This window comes from Mesoplodon mirus (assembly GCF_964341445.2).
Source record: "Mesoplodon mirus genome assembly, chromosome: 10".
Lineage (NCBI taxonomy): Eukaryota > Metazoa > Chordata > Mammalia > Artiodactyla > Ziphiidae > Mesoplodon > Mesoplodon mirus.
In genome coordinates, this window is record NC_138986.1 from 100,978,351 (window position 1) to 101,001,196 (window position 22,846).

General features: G+C 44.0%; 1 protein-coding gene across 1 annotated transcript in view; it reads left to right on the forward strand.

Moving 5' to 3' along the window:
- LOC309811212 (protein FAM170A-like) overlaps positions 1-22,846 on the forward strand; it is a gene marked incomplete at both ends in the record, with an annotated part of 78,545 nt that overhangs the window by 16,620 nt on the left and 39,079 nt on the right. Inside the window, one exon of the mRNA XM_082633800.1 lies at positions 20,184-20,318. Within this exon, the coding sequence (XP_082489926.1) occupies positions 20,184-20,318 (135 nt within the window). The remainder of the gene's footprint in view (positions 1-20,183; positions 20,319-22,846) is intronic.

Consider the following 22,846-nt stretch of genomic DNA (forward strand, 5'->3'; position numbering starts at 1 on the left):
GAATGAAGAATAGTTTAAAAAATAGGTGCAGGGCTCCCCTGGTGGCGCAGTGGTTGAGAGTCCGCCTGCCGATGCAGGGGACACGGGTTCGGGCCCCGGTCCGGGAAGATCCCACATGCCGCGGAGCAGCTGGGCCCGTGAGCCACGGCCGCTGAGCCTGCGCGTCCGGAGCCTGTGCCCCGCAACGGGAGAGGCCACAACAGTGAGAAGCCCGCGTACCAGAAAAAAAAAAAAAATAGGTGCGTAAGTTTGCAGGAACATGATAAAGCAATTAAAAGTGAATGTTAGCTAGTATTAAATGAAAAAAACAATTTAAAACTGTATCTATGTTATAAATACAAATACACATCCATGAATACATATGATGAAGAGATTACAGAAATATAAAAGCAGCTAATTTGTAAGCAGGTAAGCAGTAGACTGGAAGATGTCCTTCATTTCCCTTAATTTTTCTTTTACTTGTAAAATAAAAAAATGATGAAATAAAACAAAAATTAAAACCGAAACCAATTACATTTAACAGGAATTTTAAAAAAAGCACACATGGCACACTCAGGTCCTCATATGCTTAGACTCTCCTTGAAAGAGAAAACCCATATGGAACTATACCCAATATTTCGTAATAACCTATAAGGGAAAAGAATCTGAAAATATATGTATATATATGTATAACTGAATCACTTTGCTGTACACCTGAAATTAATACATTGTAAATCAACTATACTCCAATCAAAAAAAAAAAAGAAAAAGAAAAAAGGAGGAAAACCTGTGTCCAACCTGAGTACAAAAATGGCGTCTTTAACAGCAAGAAAGGCAAGCTCTACTCACCTGGAATGTGCTCATTTTCTCTCTCCTTCTGGGGCAGTGCAGAGTCCTAGCAAGACAGACAGGGAAAGAAGAAGTCAAACTGGAAACTGGTTTAAAGAAAAAGAAGTCACTAACCCACGTGGTGCTCATTGTGAATTACCAAGGCTCCCAGTCCTCGGGGTGGCTACAGCTGATTATGCTTGATGAGCAGAGCCCCACGCAGATACCAGATGCCCCCGTGAACCACCTCAGTGGCTGTGTGAGGAATGACCTGCCCATCCATACGCAGTGGCCCCCTCACAGTGTGCCTGCAGCTTCCACAGGGGTCATTCTTATTCTGGGTATGGTGTAAACAGAGACCATGTAAGTCAGAGTAGGTTTTGGAGTCAATATGCATGGGCTCTGATCAGGCTACGCCATTCACGAGCAGTGTCACCCTGGGCAAGTTATTCACATCTCTTCGCCTCAGTTCTGTCCTCTGCCAGTAGGGGAGAACGCAGGCATCCACCTCGTGAGATCGTCATAAGGTAGGAAGCTCTGAGAACACCACTGTCAGGGTTTCTTATTTCTTAGCAACTGCGGTAAAGCAGATGATATTTTAGTTAGAAATTATCCTTAGAGATGTGATTTCTACCAACAGAAGACTGTCAGACATGTGGAGGTCCTACGTTGTTGCCCTGTTATGTGAGAGTCTTTATAGACTTCCGAAAATCTCTGCTTGTCTTCCTAAAGATTTTGTGACTGCAACAATAATATTTAAATTGACATGGACAACTTTTTACAAAAGGTATAAAAAGACGTTAAGTTTCTTTTTAAACAGGAAGTACCCTTTTGACAATTATGCACAGAGGTAAAGAGAACTAATAAAAGCCAGGATTCTGCAACAACAGTAAAAAATAGTTTGACAGTCCATACCTAATTCAAATGAAAAAAAGACAGGAATCTGAATTGTAATTATATCATTATAAATATAGGAAAGTTTAAGAAATAAATGGGAGACTTCCCTGGTGGTGCAGTGGATAAGACTCCACATTCCCAATGCAGGGGGCCCGGGTTCGATCTAGTACAAAAGATGGCAATGATTCCACTCCCCAAAGCTTGGGAGAGAGATATCGTCACAACTTCTAACGACCTCCATTTTGACTCTACACTTGCTAGCTGTCTTCTGCTCAATTCAGGATTCTGAAAGGGGCCCTGACAGTTGACAATAATTAGTGGGGGAATAAAGTCATTGGACTAAGTAGGCCTTTGGTGAGTCCAGCTCAGTTTTATCTGTGACATCCAGCAGGGTCAATTTCCTCGGCCTCAGTTTCCAGAAAAGACCCTCTCTTGAGCTTCTCGAATTTTCACGTGCATGTGAATTACTGCGGGATCTTGTTGGAACGCAGCCTCCTGGACCCCCTACGCAGAAATTATAAATCAGAACGTCTCGAATGGGGCTCAAGGCTGGGCACTTCTATCCAAGTGATGCCAAGGCCGCTGGTTTGTGGACCACAATTTGAGTAGCCCTGCAGTGTAACATCAGTCCCACAAAACACAGCCTCCACGACACAGAAACATACACAAAGAGTAACCAGACAAAAAGGCACGAAAACATTAACAACTGGTATCTTTACATCCTGAAGTTACAGATAATTAAAATTTTTCTTTATGTATATATCTGCATTTTTCCATAATGATTATGCTACTTCTATGATATACATATTATTTGAAATAAAATAAATGACCCAGTTGAGAAAACTATCTTAAAAACTCATAAAATAGCCTAAACCTTGCTCTCAAGGTCCCCACAATTAAGTCCCGACCTCCTTTCATGATATGATTCTAGCCAGTACCCTATGCTCAAAGAGAATATACCAAAGGGATTAGCAAACTCAGCTGCTGGACTCAAACTGCCTGGGTCCCAACCCCAGCTCTGCCTCCTACCATCTGGGTGAGGATGGGCCAACAGGGTTGTGTTCCCTGCCCCCAGCTCCTCAGCCTTAAAGTAGAGAAAACAGCAGTACCAATTCACAGAGCCACCGCCTGATGGAAATGTGTTCATTTGCATAAAGCTTTTAGAATGGAAATTAGTGACCAAGGCTCAGTTATCATCGTTACCCACGTCTCATACGTTCTACAATTTATAGGAATACCTTAAGGAGAAGAATGCCAAGTCCTACTCACGTGGGGCTCTGTTGCCTCTTCCTCCGCGCAGTGCTTTGTGAGAAGCCAGGGCTGGGGAAGGAAAGGAGACTGTGAAATACCAGGGCTGTGTTTCCATCCCCACTAATTCATACCGCACCCCCTTCCGCCCCCGTACCAGCTACAAGTCCTCTCCTCCCAAAACAGGCCAGGAGTCCAGGACAATTCAGCTTCCTGGGCTCACAGAATCCCGCTGCGAAATGGGTGCCTCCCGAATTAGCGTAGTATTAATACCAACAATGTATCAGGCAGTTGTAGACCTTTTACTTGTGCTATCTCGTTTCTTCTCACAACACTATATTAACAAGGCGTTCCTTTTTCCCCCCTTTTACCGAACAGCAACCGAGGCACAGAGGAGTTAAGCAACTCACCCAGTGTGACGCCGTATGAAGCGGTAGGGCTAGCTCATAGGTGGGGGACGGGGTCAGGTTAGGGGTGAAGAAAACCGGGGAGACCCTCAAACCCCAGGAGGCACGACCTGAGCCCACCCCATCCCGGGTACGTTACCAAACGCAAAGAAGCTCCGCCCGCGGGACGTACATCACCACTCCAGGCCCTCAAACCTCCGCTTTTAGCCGCTCCTCCTCTTTCTCCCCAAATGAAAGGTCTGCAAAGGGGAAGCTTGAATGGGTCGTGAAGAGCGGACCTGAAACTCCGTCATCAGGCAAAACATGGCTGCTGCGTGTCCTCCTGGGGCGGAAGTGCCTGCGACTAACCCGGAACTCCTGGACCACATTTCCCAGAATTCCGCGGGTAAACCTTTACAGCGAGGCGTTACTGTAGCTGCAGTATATGGGACTACACGAGTTTACGAGCTCTGGACTACATGTCCCAGAATGCAAGGGTGGGTGCGGGGGTGTCTACCGGCACGAGCTCTGGACTACATGTTTTCACTCTGGTTTTCACTTTCCGGAATCCCTGAGAAGGTCTCAGGCCGTCTTGCCGTTCTACTGTGTAGGCCTCAGAAGAGTGTAGATTCTGTTCATTGAAAGGCGTACAAACTCAGTAGAATTTTGGACGTCTTCCAGAGGCTAAGCGACATAAAAGCATTACCAGCCACGAAGGCTTCCTGGTAAACCCCAAAGAGTTTCACCATTGGAATAAGGGGAGAAGGAAACTGGGCTTTCTTTGGCAGGGACTGAAGCCAAACGCCAAAACACCTCATTCCCTGAAATTGTGTAAAGGTGAACGTGTTTTGTTAGCATCTTACAACCCGTGCAGAAGCAAGGGAAAATCCTTTCTAGAGACAGACATCAACATCCTAGGTCTCAAGTTATTTCTGTAATTATAAAATCTGTGACATTGCTATTTGACCAAGTGAACTTTAAGGGGAAGGAAAAAGCATTACTTAACATACGGAGGGACACTTCACAGTCATAAAAGTTTCAAATGCTCAGAAACTAATAACTTCAGCTGATACTTTATAAAGCAAACATTGACAGAACCATGAAGAGAAACATTCAAATTCATAATTGGATCTGGAGATTTGAACACATACATAGAGGGAAATGTTGAGCCTTAAAAGCATATATTAAAGTAGAAAGGGGGGCTTCCCTGGTGGCGCAGTGGTTGAGAGTCCGCCTGCCGATGCAGGGGACACGGGCTCATGCCCTGGTCCGGGAAGATCCCACATACCACGGAGCGGCTGGGCCCGTGAGCCATGGCCGCTGAGCCTGGGCGTCCGGAGCCTGTGCTCCGCAATGGGAGAGGCCACAACAGTGAGAGGCCCGCGTACAGCAAGGAAAACAAAAACAAAACAAAACAAAACAAAGTAGAAAGGAAGTTGAAAATTGATTCAGAAAACATCCATTTCAGGAAATTAATAAATGAATAATAAAACTGAAGAAGGCAGATGGAAAAATATAAGATCAGATGAATGAAATACAAAATAAAGTAGATCCCACACACACCCACAAAACAGAAATTAAAGAAACAAACAAAACAAACAAAAAAAGATCATCCATAGTATAAACAAAGATTTTTTCAAAAATGTGTTCCAAATTCTTTCAGGAAAATATCCTCCAAGAACTATTCCTGACTTAAGCCAACATAGCACACAGGATTTCTTTCCACTACAAGTAAAGTGAAATCTTGGATATAGCATGATGAAATACGGTAACATGATTAAGTTTTATTTATTCACCTCCTGTTCCCTATGGCACCCTCCACTCCCTTCTCTACCCCGTAAGCTACCATTCTAATTTGTTTGATGTGTTTTCTTTTGGGTGTGTTCTTGTGCAAAATGTGCACTTATGTATAGTTTCAATTCATATAAATAATATTGTGTCATAAAATTCATTCTGGTGTTTATTTCCTTCATTCAGGAGTATATTTTTAAGATTCACCCATCCAGGCTTCCCTGGTGGCACAGTGGTTGAGAGTCTGCCTGCCGATGCAGGGGACGCGGGTTCACGCCCCAGTCTGGGAAAATCCCACATGCTGTGGAGCAGCTGGGCCCGTGAGCCATGGCTGCTGAGCCTGCACGTCCGGAGCCTGTGCTCCGCAGCGGGAGAGGCCACAACAGCGAGAGGCCCACGTACCGCAGAAAAACAAACAAACAAAAAAAACATTCACCCATCTATCTAATTTGTTTCATAGAGTTCCATTTTCTGCACCCACATTTTACCTGTACTCTTCCAACTGCCATGCCAATGATAATAAAATAAACGTCTTCTTACATTTGTTTATAGACGTATCTGAGAATTTCTTTGGAGTACATACCCGAGGGAAATTATTTCATAGCAAATATGTATACCTTAATAATATAGCCAGATTGACTTCCTGAACGGCTACACCAGTCCAGATTACCAAAGAGTTGCACGTCAGGTTTTTGTGCAACCACTTACCTTCATTTGGACGACTCATCACCATTTTGCTAGTGTATTAAATGTATAGTAGTATCTTGTTTTAGTTAAATTTCTCTGATTTCTAATAAGTTTGATCTTTTTTCAAATGCTTGGTAGCTTCATCTATAAGTGTCTACTTACAACTTTTGCCCCATTTTCTAATGTGGATGCTATCTTTTTCTTCCTCATTTCTATTACATATTCTGATTATTAATACCTTTTCAGTTTTACCAATTACAAGTATCCTTTCCTAACTGGGCACGTGTTTCTAAAATTTTTCTATTGTGTTCTTCATGGAATAGAAATCTTTAATTATAAGATAATCAACCAATAATTTCTTCATATCTGTGCTTCTGAAACTCCTCAGGTGAAAAAATATATTTCTACCTTTTAAAAATTAACTTTCTAGACTTATCTTTCACATGTAGGTCCTTTAAATATTTTGGAGTCTATTTATGTACATTTTATTACATGGGATCCACTTTTATTTTTCTCCAAGAGAAATTCTTAAAAATAGTGATATTCATGGCTTGAAGGTTCAATATTACAAAGATATCAGTAATCCTCAAAATGATCTATAGGCTCAATCAAACCCCAATAAAAACATCAGCATTTTTTCCCTTGGAAATTGATGAGATGTTTACAAATATTATGTGGGAAAGCAAAGAGCTACAAGAAGAGCTGGGGGCTTCCCTGGTGGCGCAGTGGTTGAGAATCTGCCTGCTAATGCAGGGGACACGGGTTTGAGCCTTGGTCTGGGAAGATCCCACATGCCACGGAGCAACTAGGCCCGTGAGCCACGTACTGAGCCTGCGCGTCTGGAGCCTGTGCTCCCCAACAAGAAGCCGTGATAGTGAGGCCCACGCACCACGATGAAGAGTGGCCCCCACGATGAAGAGTGGCCCCCGCTTGCCACAACTAAAGAAAGCCCTCGCACAGAAACGAAGACCCAACACAGCAAAAATAAGTAAAGAAACTCCTACCCCCAACATCTAAAAAAACATAAAAATAAAAAATAAAAGAAGAGCTGGGACAATCTGAAAGAAGAATGAAAAGAAAGATATGAGTCACATTAAATCTTACTATAAATCTACAATATAAGATAGTCTGGTGTTTGCTCAAGGATAGACAAGATAATAGACATCAAAATCCATGTTGAAACAGACATTATAACAACGTGTAAAAAGAAAACACTGCAGGGAGCTCCCTGGTGGTCTAGTGGTAAGGATTTGGCGCTTTCACTGTGGTGACCCTGGTTCAATCCCTGGTAAGGGAACTGAGATCCTGCAAGCCACGCAGCACGGCCAAAAGAAACAAGAAAGAAAAGAAAACACTGCAGCAGAGAGGGGAAAGAACTCTTGCTAATACAGTTGATCCTTGAACTAGGGTTCAAGGGGGTTAGGGGTGCCAACCCTCTGCTAAGTTGAAAATCCAAGTATAACTTATAGCCAGTCCTCTGTACGTACATGGTTCCTCCATAATCGGCAATTCTGCATCTGAGGATTGAACCAACCTTGGATCGTGTAGTAGTGCAGTATTTACTATTAAAAAAAATCCTCGTATAAGTGCACTTGTGTAGTTTAAACCCATGTTGTCCAAGGGTCAACTATTGGTTCTCAGTCAGCTGGATATCCATAGGGGAAAAATATTAATCATTACTGCATAGGATATAAAAATATAAATTCCAGAAGATCTGCAGACTTAAATTTGAAAAGTAAACAATGATGCTTTAGGAAAGAAACGTAAGATAACAGCCTTTTTGCCTTGGAGTAGGAAGAATTTCTTAAGACCAAAAAAATCACCAACTGTGAAAGAAAAAATTGAAAAATTGGACTATTTCAAAGTTAAGAAACACCGTAAACCCAAACGCAGCACTCTTGGGCCAAAAGTGAGAGAGATTTTAAAAACATCTATGGAATAAAAGACTCAGATGCATCCCTCATGCCCATGCATTCTTCAAGGGTCAACTGTATCTACCAAAGTTGAACATATACCCTATAACCCTTTGGTTCCACCCATAGAAATATCCCTCAAACAAGTGCACAAGGCACATTCTAGATTGCTCACATCACCACTAACTGTGATAGCCAAGAATGGGGAAGTACCCAATACCCACCAATAATGGGATTAATAAATAGATTTTGATATGTTTACACACTGCAATAATATCCACCAATGAAAATGAATCAACGGTATCCACTCCCATCAATATGGATAAATGTCATGGATATACTGTGGAGCAAATGAAGCCAACACAAAATAGCACCTATTACATGACTCCATTTATATCAAGTACAAAATAGGCTAAGTGAATCTACACCATTACAAACTAGTGGCTACCATATGGAAAGGAAGGTTACTAGAAAGAGCCAAAAAGGGATGCTTCTAGGGTTTGGGGTTTGTCCTGGTCCTCCAAGAACTAGACGGCAAAGTGCTGAGAAAGACTTTAATGAACAAATATTTCATTAGGGGAAACATCGGAGAGAAAATGGCAGGGAGCTCTGGAAGGCTGGCAGAACTATCAGCGCATAGTGCAAGTCTGACCCTGAGTGAAGATTTGGAAGAAAGATTTGGTAAATCATCCGAGACTGCCTTGTCATCTACGTAAAATCCTTCAAGGCTGTCAGAGTCCTTGAAAACAGGTCACTGGACAGAGGAATGCTGGTCTCCAAGAAATGGCCTGCCTTAGGATCCCTGCTGTGCTGACTAGGAGCAATCAGGGGCAAGGCCGGCCTCCAGGCAAACGTGGTGATGGATTTAAGAGCAGCAGCTGGGACCTTTGGCCAGTTATGCTCCCTGTGGTCATAACTGTGAAACAGGAGACTCTCAACGTGGATGCTTCCTTGTGATAAGATCGGGTTGTTTATTTCTGTCAGAAATAATACTGAAGCAACGTTGCGTCCTTCTCAGTATATCATACCCCAGAGATCTAAAACGTTCGTTTGTTCTGTTATTGATAATGTTCACCTCTTGGCTAAGGTAGTGTTCACCAAATTTATACCTACTGTATTTCTTGTTGTGATCAATACTTTGTGGAGAGATATTTTGGGTTTTGTAGCATCCTGCTCCTTGTAAACTTTCAACCAGTAGTTTTATAATTCATTGATTACTCTTGCCAGAACCTATCATTACTATGATGGTTGTAAATAATGATTTTTACATTACGTCATTCCTTCTATATATTTATGGTTTGGCATTCTATTATGAGAGCCCTTCCTTCCCTCCCTTCCTCTTTTTTTATTCATGTTCTGTATGATAATTATTTGTTTTATGGTCAAATTGCTCAGATTTACCCAGTGTGAGTCTCTTCAAGCTGGATCTTTTTACACGTCCCACCACTCTTTCCTACTTTCTGGCACAGTAAATTTTCTCCAGGATCATTCTACACTTTCCTTGCTCCAGCCCTGAAATAGAAACGTGGATATACATGCTTATATACATCACATACACATGTGTGTGTTTGTATATCCTCGCACTTCCATATCTACTTCTGTAAATACCTAGCACGTGCACTCACTCCCTCTCTCTCTCTACAGATGGGTGGACGGATGGATGGATGGGTAGACAGATCTGTATAAATAACTTATGGTCAGACTTCCATATCCGTGGTTCCTCTGTATCTGCAATTCTGCAACCATGGGTTCAACCAACCACAGATCATGTAGTACTGTAGTTATTACTATTAAAAAAAACCCTGCATATAAGTGGACCTGCCCAGTTCAAACCCATATTGTTCAAGGGTCAACTGTAACTTGCTAAATAAAGCCCTTTAACCAACTATATTAAAAATACCACCATTGGTCTGCGTATGGAATGCCATCCAAACCTGCTTTGTCCTTACTGGTTCCACATCCAGAGGGTCCTCTGCTATTATGCTCAGTTCTCTCCTCATGTGCATCTTTTCAACAAGAGAGACTTTTTTTTTTAAACCTCCACAATGTAGGTATATCCACTTTTGTTTCTAGCTCCAGGATTTTCCCTCTCCCTATTATGGATCTGTAGTTAAAGCACAGCATAAATAATAAAGCTTCAACTGTTGAAACTCATGAATTTTTCTGTGTATGCAAAATAATCTGAGAACTGTTTTGTTTTTGAAATTGGCTTCCAGAGTTCATACCATAATTTTGATCTTATATGCCTTATGACAATATAGAACAATCATATGAGGTCTTAACTGCAAGGGATAATTATTTAATACTTTTTCAAATTCTATTAAAATAATTTCCTGCTTTGGCAATACCCACTATTCAATGAAAAAAATATAACATGAAGTTATAAAATGGAAAAATATCACAAAATGCTCCTTGCCTAGGAAAACCACTCTGGAAGAGTATCCCTTTACACATGATCTTATGCATGTACACATACATGTGTGCACATGCACACATACACAAACACTAACAAAGATTTATGGTTGATTATACTATGAAGGCTACAATCTGTGACCTCTCAAAGCCCATATTGTGTATCTCCTGCGATTATGATATGTCATAAATTTTTAAAATAAATTTTTATTTAATTTATTTATTTTTGGCTGCATTGGGTCTTTGTTGCTGCGTGCGGGCTTTCTCTAGTTGCAGAGAGTGTGGGCTACTCTTCGTTGCGGTGCGCGGGCTTCTCATTGCAGTGGCTTCTCTTGTTGCGGAGCACAGGCTCTAAGCACGTAGGCTTCAGTTGTTGTGGCACACAGCCTCAGTAGTTGTGGCACACGGGCTTAGTTGCTCCACAGCATGTGGGATCTTCCTGGACCAGGGCTCGAACCCGTGTCCCCTGCATTGGCAGGCGAATTCTTAGCCACTGTACCACCAGGGAAGTCCCTGTCATCATTTTACCGGCTTCAGATTAATATAGGAATCTATCAAAACTCAAATTCTTACAGCTGTACACTAATTTCCATTAAAAAATTTAGTGACATCATTGATGTGGTGTTCATCTTTTTGGTATTTTAATCTCATAATCAATAACTTCCAATTCTATGATTTCTAAATCAAAGAGATCTAATATATTCTGATATATATACTCCTTTCCTGAAACCATGCTTTACTGCAACCAATAGGGAAAAGCACATAAATGTCAGTCTTGTCTCAATAATACACTGGATAATTTTATCAAATTCCTACAAGTTTTCTGGGTATTTGCCTCATGGATGTGGGGGAAGAATATGGCATAGCCCCTACCTGAGAAGTTTAGAAGAAATGCTACAATAATTAGAAGGCAAACATTTCAAAGTCTGGATGAAAATGCAGATAATTAGAAATCAGTAAGTTCAAGGTCAACTAAAAATTTTTTTTCTAGGGACAAACAATTTTTGTGACACTTTCAAAGTGTTACAGTAAACCCTGCCTTAATATTGACAGACAAAAAATCAATTGTATACCATGCAGTTACTGTTGTTGCAAAGTTAATCATGTTTTTTCACTCTGTACCATCAGGAAAAAAAATCACAAGGTAGTTCAATTTCTACTGAACACAGTCCTTGGAAAACTAGACGGGGTCTCAAATAACCACCCAACTTGAGAACAGAGGCTGCGGGAGGCAAGGAGCCAGTTGCGATAGGCTAATAGCATATTAATATTGAAGACTGGGGGGCTTCCCTTCCCTGGTGGCGTAGTGGTTAAGAATCTGCCTGCCAATGCAGGGGACACGGGTTTGAGCCCTGGTCCAGGAAGATCCCACATGCTGCACAGCAGCTCAGCCGCGTGCCACAACTACTGAAGCCTGCACACCTAGAGCCCGTGCTCCACAAAGAGAAGCCACTGCAATGAGAAGCTCACACACTGCAATGAAAAGTAGCCCCCACTGACTGCAACTAGAGAAAGCCTGCGTGCAGCAATAAAGACCCAAGGCAGCCAAAAATAAATTTAAAAAATATATATTGCAGATTGGTTTTCTGCAGTGGTTTTCAGTATTTCAACAAAAGTTCATGTCCTGAATTAATTTTATTTTGCAGGTTTCCCCATCTGGATACAACTTTCATATATTATACATTTCCCCCTTTTGGTTTATTTAAAACACAAGTACTGAGCACACCTAAAAGCACTAGTCAATGATAAGGTTGTGTAGATTCAGCAGCCAAGTCCCTGCCCTCATGGAGCGCACATTCTCATGGACATCAATTTTGACTAGCTCATCCTTACACTTTTGTTAAAGCCCAGACCAAACTCTTTTCCTTTCTAAGTGCTATCTCCTAAGTGACATCTGATAAATGTCAAAGTTCTGAATGCAGCCCTTACTGCACCACTCAGAAGGGATCTCTGCTGTGTGCTCTGCTGAACACTAGGATCTGTTTAGCTACTGCTTCAACACCAACTAATTTAAAATACTTTCTCTCCTATGAGACCTGACGCTTGCAAGAATTCACGTTGCACGTGAATTTTTTGAAAACAACATTTTGTAGAACTTCTATCCTCTGACGGTTCCTTGATGTTCTTACCACTCTCGCTGCTTTCATAAAATGTATCCCCAGTATGCATTTTGTGATGACTTATAAGATTGGAGCGCCAACTGAAGCTTTTACCACACGTCTCACACTGGTAAGGTTTCTCCCCTGTATGAACTCGCCTGTGATACTGAAGCTGTGAACACCGACTAAAGACTTTACCACACACATCACATCTGTACGGCTTCTCTCCAGTGTGGATGCTCTGATGAAGCTGAAGACTTGAGGCCTGACTGAAGTGCTTACCACGCTCCCCACACGTATATGGTTTCTCTCCTGTGGGGACCTTCCGATGCATGTCGAGGTTCAGGCTCCACATGAAGCCCTTCCCAGTGTCTTGGGCAAGTCAATTGGCCTCTGTATTTATTTGTACTTATCTACACTTATCTGTCACTTGGGGGTTATAATTGTACCTGTTTCATGGGTACGTTGTACAAAAGATCTGTAAAGTAGTTACAAGAAACTGACACAGAGTAAGCACTCCACAGACATTGGCTATTAGCTATGGAAATATTTCTCCATGAAACAGATGACTTTATCAGTGGATGACTCGGTGGGAGACAGTGAATCACAGAATCACAGCATGTTGAAAGTGACCTAGTTCACACTCTTATGTGAAAAAAAGAAAAGTGTGCATGGGTAGAAAATGTCTGAAAGTTTACATAACAAATAGTTCATCATGTTAACTTTGAGGATTAGAATAAATCAGGAAAGGAGGAAAGAAAAACTTGTGTGTAATTCAATTTCTCTATCATTTGTGTTTCTACACTGAGACTCTGAATACACTGGAAGTGCAATTTTTTTTAATGTGGCGGGATAAAGGTTTTCAAGTTCTCCTGACACATCCGTATTATTATTTCAGAATTGCTGGCATTTCTTGCCATCTTCGGATCTACACCCATTTGAGTCAGTGGGCCATTCTGGACGGAGGAGATAATAGAGCAGAAGTGAAGTGAGAGGAAAGGAGAGAAAAGATTTTCTCTTTTCTCTTCAAAGAGGAAAGGTCTTTGGAATGGGAACAACTCACAACCAAACTTTGGGGAAAGGATGTGATGGAAAATGAGACAAACATCCTAAACCTGTGATGAGAAGGATTCCCTGGGCTGGATGGAGGGAGGTCACAGGTGGCTGGACAAGGAAACCAACTAGGGAGAAACACACACAAGTGCAGAGTAAACACCCTGAGGCCTCTCAGCCTGACTCCATGCAAACATATGTCCAGCAGACAGCCCTTCACCTGTGGCTCCCCAGCAAGACAGGTACCTCAGGGGTGCCAACTCATTCTGAGTCCATTATGCCAGGCCATTCATAAACCGCTGTCTAACGTGTGAGGAATAAACTCTCAATGTTTATGAGGAAACTGGGGAAGGAGATTGAAAGGTTACTTAAACGGAAAAAAAAGAAGTTCAGGAAGGCAGGATGGTAGAGAGACAAGAAAAAGACCTTAAAAGATAGAAAGGATTTGCCAAAGAAGAGAAAGAAATAGCAATGATTCCGAATGGGTTAACCTGCAGCTAGGAAGTTAAGTAAGATTATTGATGGGTGAAGACTATGGAATAAAGCGAATAAAATTTATCCAAAATTGCTGAGAATATGGTAAGCAGCATGATTATCAAATTATGAATTGGCTGCAATGGCATTCTAGGGGGACACTAGGAAGGGGAAGTAAATGATCCTGAGATGACAGTAGCAGGTGGAAAGTGGTTTCAGGGGAAGATCAGTCTTGCAGAGGGTGTATCAGAGGAGGGCAAGTGTGAGCAAGCAAGGAAATACTAAGTGTATACGGTTCCTTCACTGAGTGCACCCAGCCCCGTGGTCAGCCTTGAGAACAAGCAGGACTTCAGGTACTGGAGCTACATTTCATACATCAAGACTTGAGAAGACACCGTTAACTCAGGTCTTCTCTTCAAACTCCATCTTTCCTTCTTGACCTTCATTTGGCCTCTTCCCTTACGCTAAAGCTGTGGACAGGGGCCACAGAGCAAGATGGATCACTACTGTCCTCCATCACCTGGCGACTGTGGTTCACATCAGTGGAGTACCAAAGGCAATAACCAAGTAACAGACACAAGATTGTATGAAGAAGAAGAGATTCTGATAAGGCTTTCTGTGACAGTGTGGGCCAAGTCGGATCTATATGGCTGGTATCACCTGAATTATGATCAGCCTTAGGGGAGAAGTTCTCAGAAGGCAGAGCCTGGCTCTCTAGAGGCTCAGTGTCCTCACAGCCCACTCCAAGACCTCAGTTACAGCTTCGGCCACAAATCTCTCTCCATCTGCCTACTCAGAGTTTTTGAAGTCTTCTTTCCTCCACATTTCTCTTGAGAGGTGGAGGAGGAAGATGAGCTTCAGGACAGCTCAGACTCCCCTGGGATCCCAGCAGGATGCCTATCATTAACCTCCCACCTTCTAGGAAGCTCCTAACATCTCCACATTTGGGGGAGTTTTCCTTTCACCTGTGCTTCAAATTGCTGGCTGGAGATGGCCTGTTGGAAGGTGGCTAAAGGCAAGTAGCAATCCTTCGGGCAGCCTGGCCCTTCTCGACTGTCAGACATCTTCAGGGATATTCTAGGAAACGTTGTTTGTTCTAGAGAAGGGAAGGAAACAATCCAATTGTCCAATAATGCTTGAATGGAAAATAAATGATTCTATATGCATGTGATCAAATAATATCAAACAGTCAAAAATCAAAGACCTAGATCTATACGGATTCACGTTTATAAATCTTTAAAACATAACATTGATTGAAAGAAAATAAGATAAGACAAAGAATGTTAGATTGTCATAACAGGTATGAAAGTATTTAACTATTTAATTCAATTCAAAATATTGCTTCTATATATAGAGATGCAAGAAAATAAAATTTATCCAAAGAACACATTATTTACATTTAATATGCTCATTTATCTAGGAGACCCAAAAGAACCCACAGATAAACTAGCAGGAACTAATAAGACGGTTCAACAAGGCACACACATACAAGATCAATAAATTTTAAAAGTCAATCAGGCTCCTCTACACTTGTGATAACAAATTAGAAACTGTAAAAGAAAATAAGAAAAAAAGAAGATCTAAAAATAGTCACAAGAGCCATATAAATTATTTAGAGCTAAGCATACGTAGAAGGCAATATAACTAACAAACTGAGTACGAACAGTTAAACTCCGCCCAACCCAAGGTTAGGAAAAGACTGTTGTTACTTTATGAGAACAGACCCTCTTCTTAAGGAGCAGATCAGTAAGTGAGACTGAATCAACGAAACACAGCATTTGAAAAGTCAGCTAGTCCAAGCCTCTTGATCGCACATACAGAAGCTGAAGCCCAGATAGGTTGAGTTACTTGCTAAAGGGCCCAAAGTCCTGACTCAAGGACTAGCATTTTTGACTCAGTCGCAAGACACAATCAAATGCAGTACCTTGGAAAGAGATGGGGAAAAAATGAAGAAATCAAGTATATAGTTCCTCATCTTTAAGTACAGAAATAGCCGTGACAAAATTACACGTATTGAGGGAAAATTGAAGTGCAGAGTTTAAAATGTCAATAATCCACAGGGAAACTGGAGACCATTTAAAATATTCATATTAAATCTCTCTAGAAAAGACATTATAAGATCTGCAAACAAAATGTGAACTTTATAATAGACATGGTATGATACAATTTATAATAGATATGGTATGAACCTTTCCCTTTCACGGGAAAGGTTCGGCTGGGAAAAAGGAATTGTTCTTGAAAATGGGGCCTGTGCTACTGCAGACACTGTGCTCAACCTAGGTCCACCGAATGCTCTGATGTCATCACTGAGGTCACAGAATTCCACTGTGTGCCTGGCAACCTTGCAAACATAACAGCCCTGGTGAGCACTAGGCAGTACTGCTGGTTCACTAAGTGGTACAAGTTTTTCAGCCATTTAGGAGACTTGACTATTTTTGTTTGTATTGAATCATTTCAACGGATTGCCCAAGAGCCAAGAAGGGCCAACCTGTAGTGAAGAGGAGGAGTTGGACATCTCTTGAGGCATCTTCTAAGGGAGACTTCTAGTTGGTACCATGAAACGGCGACAAAAGAGGAAACATCTGGAAAATGAAGAGTCCCAGGAAACTGCTGAGAACGGAGGAGGTATGTGGTGGGCAACATGGCTGGGGCACATGGGTTACTGCCAAACTGAACCTACTCTAGGAAGCGGGGGACTGAGAACGTGTCACCTGTGAAGCAGGGAGCGAGAGACCTTGTCTCACTGATGCTGCCGTATCTATCCGGAGGGTCCCTGTGGTGTGAGATGGCACAGACGGCCAGATGTCCCCTGGGAGATGGGAGGTCAGCTCCTCTGGTCTGAGGACTCTCTCCTGGGGCAGCCGGGCCTGGAGCTTTGTCGAACTCACAGCAGGCTGCATCCTGCTTGCACAGACCTCGAGGTGCAGCTTTTCTCAGTCCCCGATTTCTCTCTTATTCTCTTGGATCTTTCCCTGGGGTCATGAGGTGGGGGATGTGAAGGATGCAAGGATGCTGAGAGAGACCCATGAGTTGCTTGGCCTCTTTTACCAAAGTGGAAAGAGAAGCCCCATGAGTTGAAGGCCCTGTTGAAAAATATCTTGACAAGTGGAATGCACTTTGAAAGAAGATTGTTTGTCTAGGCATGGTGTCATATTGAAAGCAAGGAGGTTTTATTCCTACAACAGGAAGAATTTCCCAAAGGAGATCAAGGGATGGGAAGGGTTTTCCAGAGACTGAGACAGCATGGGCAGGGGTGAGAAATGTCCTCAGGGTCCTGCGGGGAGCTCTGAGAGCCACGGCCCACGTGGTTTCCGCGTGCATTAAATGGAGGCGAGTAGCTTGCCCTGGGAGATGGGTGGTCACCCCAGAGCTCCAGCTAGAGGCCTCTGCCCCAGATTAGAGCCCAGTAGCTCCTACCAGGCCCAGGGCCCTGGAGTCTGTAGGATGGGCCCTGGGAATGGAGCTCTAGACAGCAGGCAGACTTTCAGGCAGTGGCTGGGACAGGCTGGGGAAGGCAATGACTGCCCCTGACCATTCAGAATATTTTGCTCTATGTTCCTGTGTGTGTGTGTGTGTGTGTGTGTGAGTGTGTGTGTGTGTGTGTGTGTGTGTGGTAGTGCAGAGAAGAGCGAGATGAATGGGGGTAGAGTGCTTACCAGATATAAAGTCTGCGTGGTAAATTTCTTGTCACCCTGCCTGACCTGGCTGACTCTCGGTGTATGTAAGAGTGTATACAGAATTCTTGTTAGGGGTGTTTTATGAGACAGTAACTCATACACCCATGTACACTCTGATACAGCAAAAATATCACACACACCACATATAACTCCCTTAGTAAACCAAACACGACACATGGAGGTATATACACGCATCCCTCCTATACTACGTTCTCATACAACCCACCTGTATCACAATCCTCTCCTCCAACACTAAACGCTGGAGATGAGATATGTATATAGACACACACACTATATAAATAGGACACACACACACACACTATATATATATATATATATGTATCTCCACAACTCTCGCACAAACTCAGCTAACTTCAGCCATCATCAAATACCTCTGTAAGAACCAGTCACGTGTCATACACACCACACTTGTAACACATTCTTGATTAATGCCACACCCGCTTTGTACAAACCACAGTAAACCACAGTCTCAGTAACCCATGTCAGGATTGCCAGAGAAAATATGGGCTATCCAGTTCAATTTGAATTCCAGATAAAGAACAAGTAATTTTTCAGTATCAGTATGTCCCAAATATTGTATGGGCCATACTTACACTAAAACTAAGTAAGAACAAATACTGCATGGGAATACTTACACTAAAAAATTATTCTGGGTTTATCTGAAACTGAAATTTAACTGGGTGCCTTGTATTCTTGTTCGCTAAGTCTGGCAACCCTTATATATTTACCATCAGCTGATGTATTATATATTTATTGTAGTTTTGTTTAGTGTGTGTCTTCCCCTACTAGAATGTGCAGCGTTACCAAAGACTACAACAATGGAAGAGTGCTGGATACACAGGAGTAGCTGTTTACTGAATCTTGGTGAATGAATGAATGAACACGCACCATAAATACAAGCCACACCATGTAATGAGGAAAAGTTACATGTCCCAGAATTCCTGACTTGTGAACAGAAACCATGCACACAAAGGCCACAGACACAGATAGACACGTCTGCACTGTGCTCCCCATGCCAACCCCACACTTACCACAAACTTAACTGATACACATCACTCACTCTTCCCACACACTCACAGTCACCACCGGGGCCTACATTACCAACTAGACAGTGAGAGAATAAGTATTGATTGGAATTAAATCCTGGAGGATCCACTGGGAACCACACTCTCAACTGTGTGTATCCACTGCACCTGACACGTGTCACACACTCAGTAAATATTTGTGGACAGAGGACTGATGAACCCACCCTGAGACTTTCATTCCTCCCTCAGGAATCTCGAAGTCACAAGAGGATCCCCCTCGGCTTGGATCCACTGTGGTGGCCCAAGGCTGCAGCCCAGGGGCAGGGGAGGTCTCCTCTGCCTCTAAATACTTCTTCTGTACTTCTACTCCACGCAACCTCAGCTACGCTGGTAAGGGCGTGGGGCTCCTCAGGTGAGGGGGTGCTTGGCTGTGAGGCAGGTGGCACACAGATCCCAGGGAGGCTGAGAGGAAATCCAGGGTCATCAGAGGTGATGAGGGCTCTGTGGAGGTGCCTGGGAAGGATGGCAGAGCTGTTCCGAGGGTGTGGATGCCAGCTGAGTCTGTGGGGGCGGTGTGAATACTGCTACTACCATGGAGGGGAAGTCAAGGAGCAGGGGCCGGAAAGGTCTGGGCTTGAGGTGGAGGGAAGAGGGACCAGATTAAGCATCCTCAGAGGAAAATGTAGGCTTTGTCTTTGCCTTTGCTTCCAGAGAAGGACAGAGTTCTGCATCATACACCTCCAGCCTTAGAGCAGGACCATCCAGCTCAGGTCCACACAGCTCACACATACATCTGCCCTCCAGGCACAGCCCTTCTCAGAGCACACATAAACCCCAAGCACCACAGCCCCATTCCACAAGTAATGCACCACCGATATTACCAAAATCACACTCCTCGTCGTACACGCATCCAGCCGCATCCCTCACATACTACAGCCCTCACCACCATACTCCACACCCCTGTATACAGACACCGTTCCAGTATCCCCCCTCCATGCACATGAAAAGCCCACAGATGACACCAGATACACCACTCCTTCCTACGGCCAACAGACACCAAGCTCATGACATAGCTATGTCGTGCCAATGTCCCTCTCTCGTCTACCACACCTGCACCCTCAGCTTCCGGCATGGCCCATGCATGTTATTATGATTTTAATTTCCTTTTTCAGGAATCCGGAGATTTCATCGAGACACTGCCCAGCCTAGACCACCCCTAGCCCAGGATCAGGAAGAAGGAGAGACCGCTTCCCCATCACACTGTGTCTCCTCCTCACCCTCTTCACCCTGTAAGAACTATCTGCACCCAGACAAAGAGGAAAGGGGCATGAAAATATACTACATGCAGGTACAAGTGAACAAGGGTGTCGCTGTCTCCTGGAAGACAAAGAAACCCTTGGAGTTGCCTGAAAAGCAGCTGAGGATAGAAGAAGTGACCCTTCCTGAGGATGTGTGTGCAGTAGCCACTGACCCCTCTTCTGATGTGTCCACCAAAAGCCTCCTGTCTGACAGTGAGCCCACTGGGGAGAAGAAAGAGTATGAGGAAAGAGCAGAGCCAGGCAGCCCATCAGGGCCACCTGCCGTCGAGGAGAGACCCAGCGCCAAGACAGCGGACTGGATGCTGACCATGCAGACCGGCTTCAGGTGCATGGCCTGCTGCCGGGTCTTCCCCACCTTGGAGATCCTCCAGCAGCACGTGAAGTTCGGCGTCCTGCAGGGCTTCAGCTGCCGTGTCTTTCATCTCAACATGGCCCAGTGGATGGGCAATGTGGAATCCGAGAGCACCCCTGAGGAGGAGGACGAGGAGAAGGAGGAGGAGGAGGAGGAGGTGGAGGAGGAGGAGGAGGAGGAGGAGGAGGAGGAGGAGGAGGAGGAGGATGAAGAGAAGCAAGAAGAAAAGGAGAATGAGGGAGAGCAGCCCACGGGGGAAGGCCCCATCCCAAAGAGACCCCGCAGGCAGGGTCTTTTCTCTCCTTTGAGTTCCAAACAGCAACTGAGATTCATGGGACAGAAGATCCTGGAAGACGGTGTGGCCGTCCCTTGGAAGAGGTAAGGCTTGAGGCTGGCAGTCTTCTGAGTCTATGTCACGAGGGCCCAGAGGAGTCTAAGGGAAGGGGCCGCACACATGTGCTGGTTGACCTAATGGCTCTGCAGTTGCATCAAATGGGACACACCCAGCACTAACAAAGGCATTGACCTCTGTTGACGTAAACAAGAAGGTGGAGCCTTTTCCTAGGAGTTTTCTCAGGGTCTGCACGATGGACCTCAACTCTTAGAGGACGTACTGCCAGCAGCTCCTTCTCGGCAGAGAGAGCCAGGAGTGGTCTCAAGAGAGGACAGGGGCCCTTGCAGGACCAGAACTTTGAGGTCTGAGAGCCTTGGGCCTGAGCCGAGATCTCACCCTTTCCACTGTACCTAGCCTTCTGTGACAAAGGGGAATAGGAAAGAGAGTCACGTGGAAATGAGGTCTCCCGAGATATGGAAATGTTCCAGAACCTTCGTTCGTGGTAGTTGATCTGGAGCCAAGCTCACTGTGGTGTGTGTGGCTCTGAGCATTAAGGCAATGCTGGAGGGTAACCCTGACCAGCAGAGCTTGGAGTGCTTCTTGTCTCTTCCTGTTCTACCTCATTTGCTTTATCCCTTCCAGGGAGAAGAAAGGACCCTCGGGAGAGGAGCAGACAGAATGCCGTGTTCTGAAGGAGGATGAAGGGACCGGCACTCAGTCTAACATCATATGACAATAGAAGCGTCCTATGCAATAAAGGGCATTTTCCAAACCTTTCCTGGAGCTTTGATTTAATGACATTTTTCTATCTATGCATCTATCTGTCAGCTACATCTGTATCTTTCAAGGTTTGTGAACAAGCTTTCACATAAGCACTAGAGACGTCTGCCAGCATTTTCCAGAAGAGGCCTGCAAATTGCTGGGGACTCCTCACAAATAGGGAACGGCCACAAACCCTGCCACACAGACTCTGCACGTGGGCCTCCTGACGTACTCCCACTCTCTCTCTGAATTTCCCAACGTCTGAGATGAGGGTGCTGGCTGGAGGCAATGATCACGTGCAGGCTGAATCTTCTCCAGATTCTGATTCTCTTCCTGGGCATATCGTCCTCAAGCACAGTTTCCATGTCCCTGGCCACACTGATCTCTCTCCTTCAGTCCTTCGCTCCCTCCCTCTCCTGCCTCCCAGTGCAGAGAATACTTTTTTGCATTTGAGACGACATTTATTTTTTGTTCACAGAATTCTCACCGGTTTTACTGTGGCCTCCGTTGTGAACATTCAAAAGCTGAGAATTTTCTTTTTATCTCCCTCATTTCTGCTGAGTCTTTACCTTCCTAATGCAGTGAGCTCACAGTGCCTAGCTGATTGGATGAGGAAAAAAAATCCAGGGAGCAAAGAGAAATAATAAAAGAGTATATCAGTTAATTTTTCATACTGTTATCCAACTACATATTTTTAAAATTTTGGAATAATATTAGGAATCTTCTCTTTATAAAAAACTGAATTATTGGGCTTCCCTGGTGGAGCAGTAGTTAAGAATATGCCTGGGAATGCAGGGGACATGGGTTCGAGCCCTGGTCTGGGAAGATCCCACGTGCCACGGAGAAACTAAGCCCGCGCGCCACAACTACTGAGCCTGCGCTCTAGAGCCCGTGTGCCACATCAACCGAGCCCACGTGCCAAGACTACGGAAGCCTGCGTGCCTAGAGCCCATGCTCCTCAACAAGAGAAGCCACTGCAATGAGAAGCCCGCGCACCACAGCCAAGAGGAGCCCCGGCTCACTGCAACTACAGAACGCCCGCTAGCAGCAACAAAGACCCAATGCAGCCCAAAAAAATTAATTAATTTAAAAAAATTGAATTAGTTTCATGGGTACAATGTATAAAAGTACAATAAAAGCCCCCCTTCATAATCCCCCAACCCCACTCTCAAGATGGAATAGATATGCTGTGATACAATTTATAGTCGTAGTACTACTACTCCTCCCACCACATCCGAAATCCTCTGAGCCAGGTGCAGCAGCTTCCTTTCACAATGCTAGGACCCGCCACAAGACAGATGATAATCCCTTTGGACATTTCAAGGAGCGGCACCAGGGGAACAGTTCCTGGGAAATGCCACTGACAGCTCAGAATATCCATGGCATTTCTAGAGCCTCGGCACTGCTCACGCTCTGGGAATGAAGGTCCAAAAAGCACATCGGAGAATGTTCATAGTTGTAAACAAGCTCCACCTTTGAAACACAATCTACATAGAACCACATATACAAGCCTGCACGATGGATGAAGCCAAGGTCTCCTCCATGATTTCCCTTCTGACCACCTTATTGTCTCCTCAACCATAAAAGGT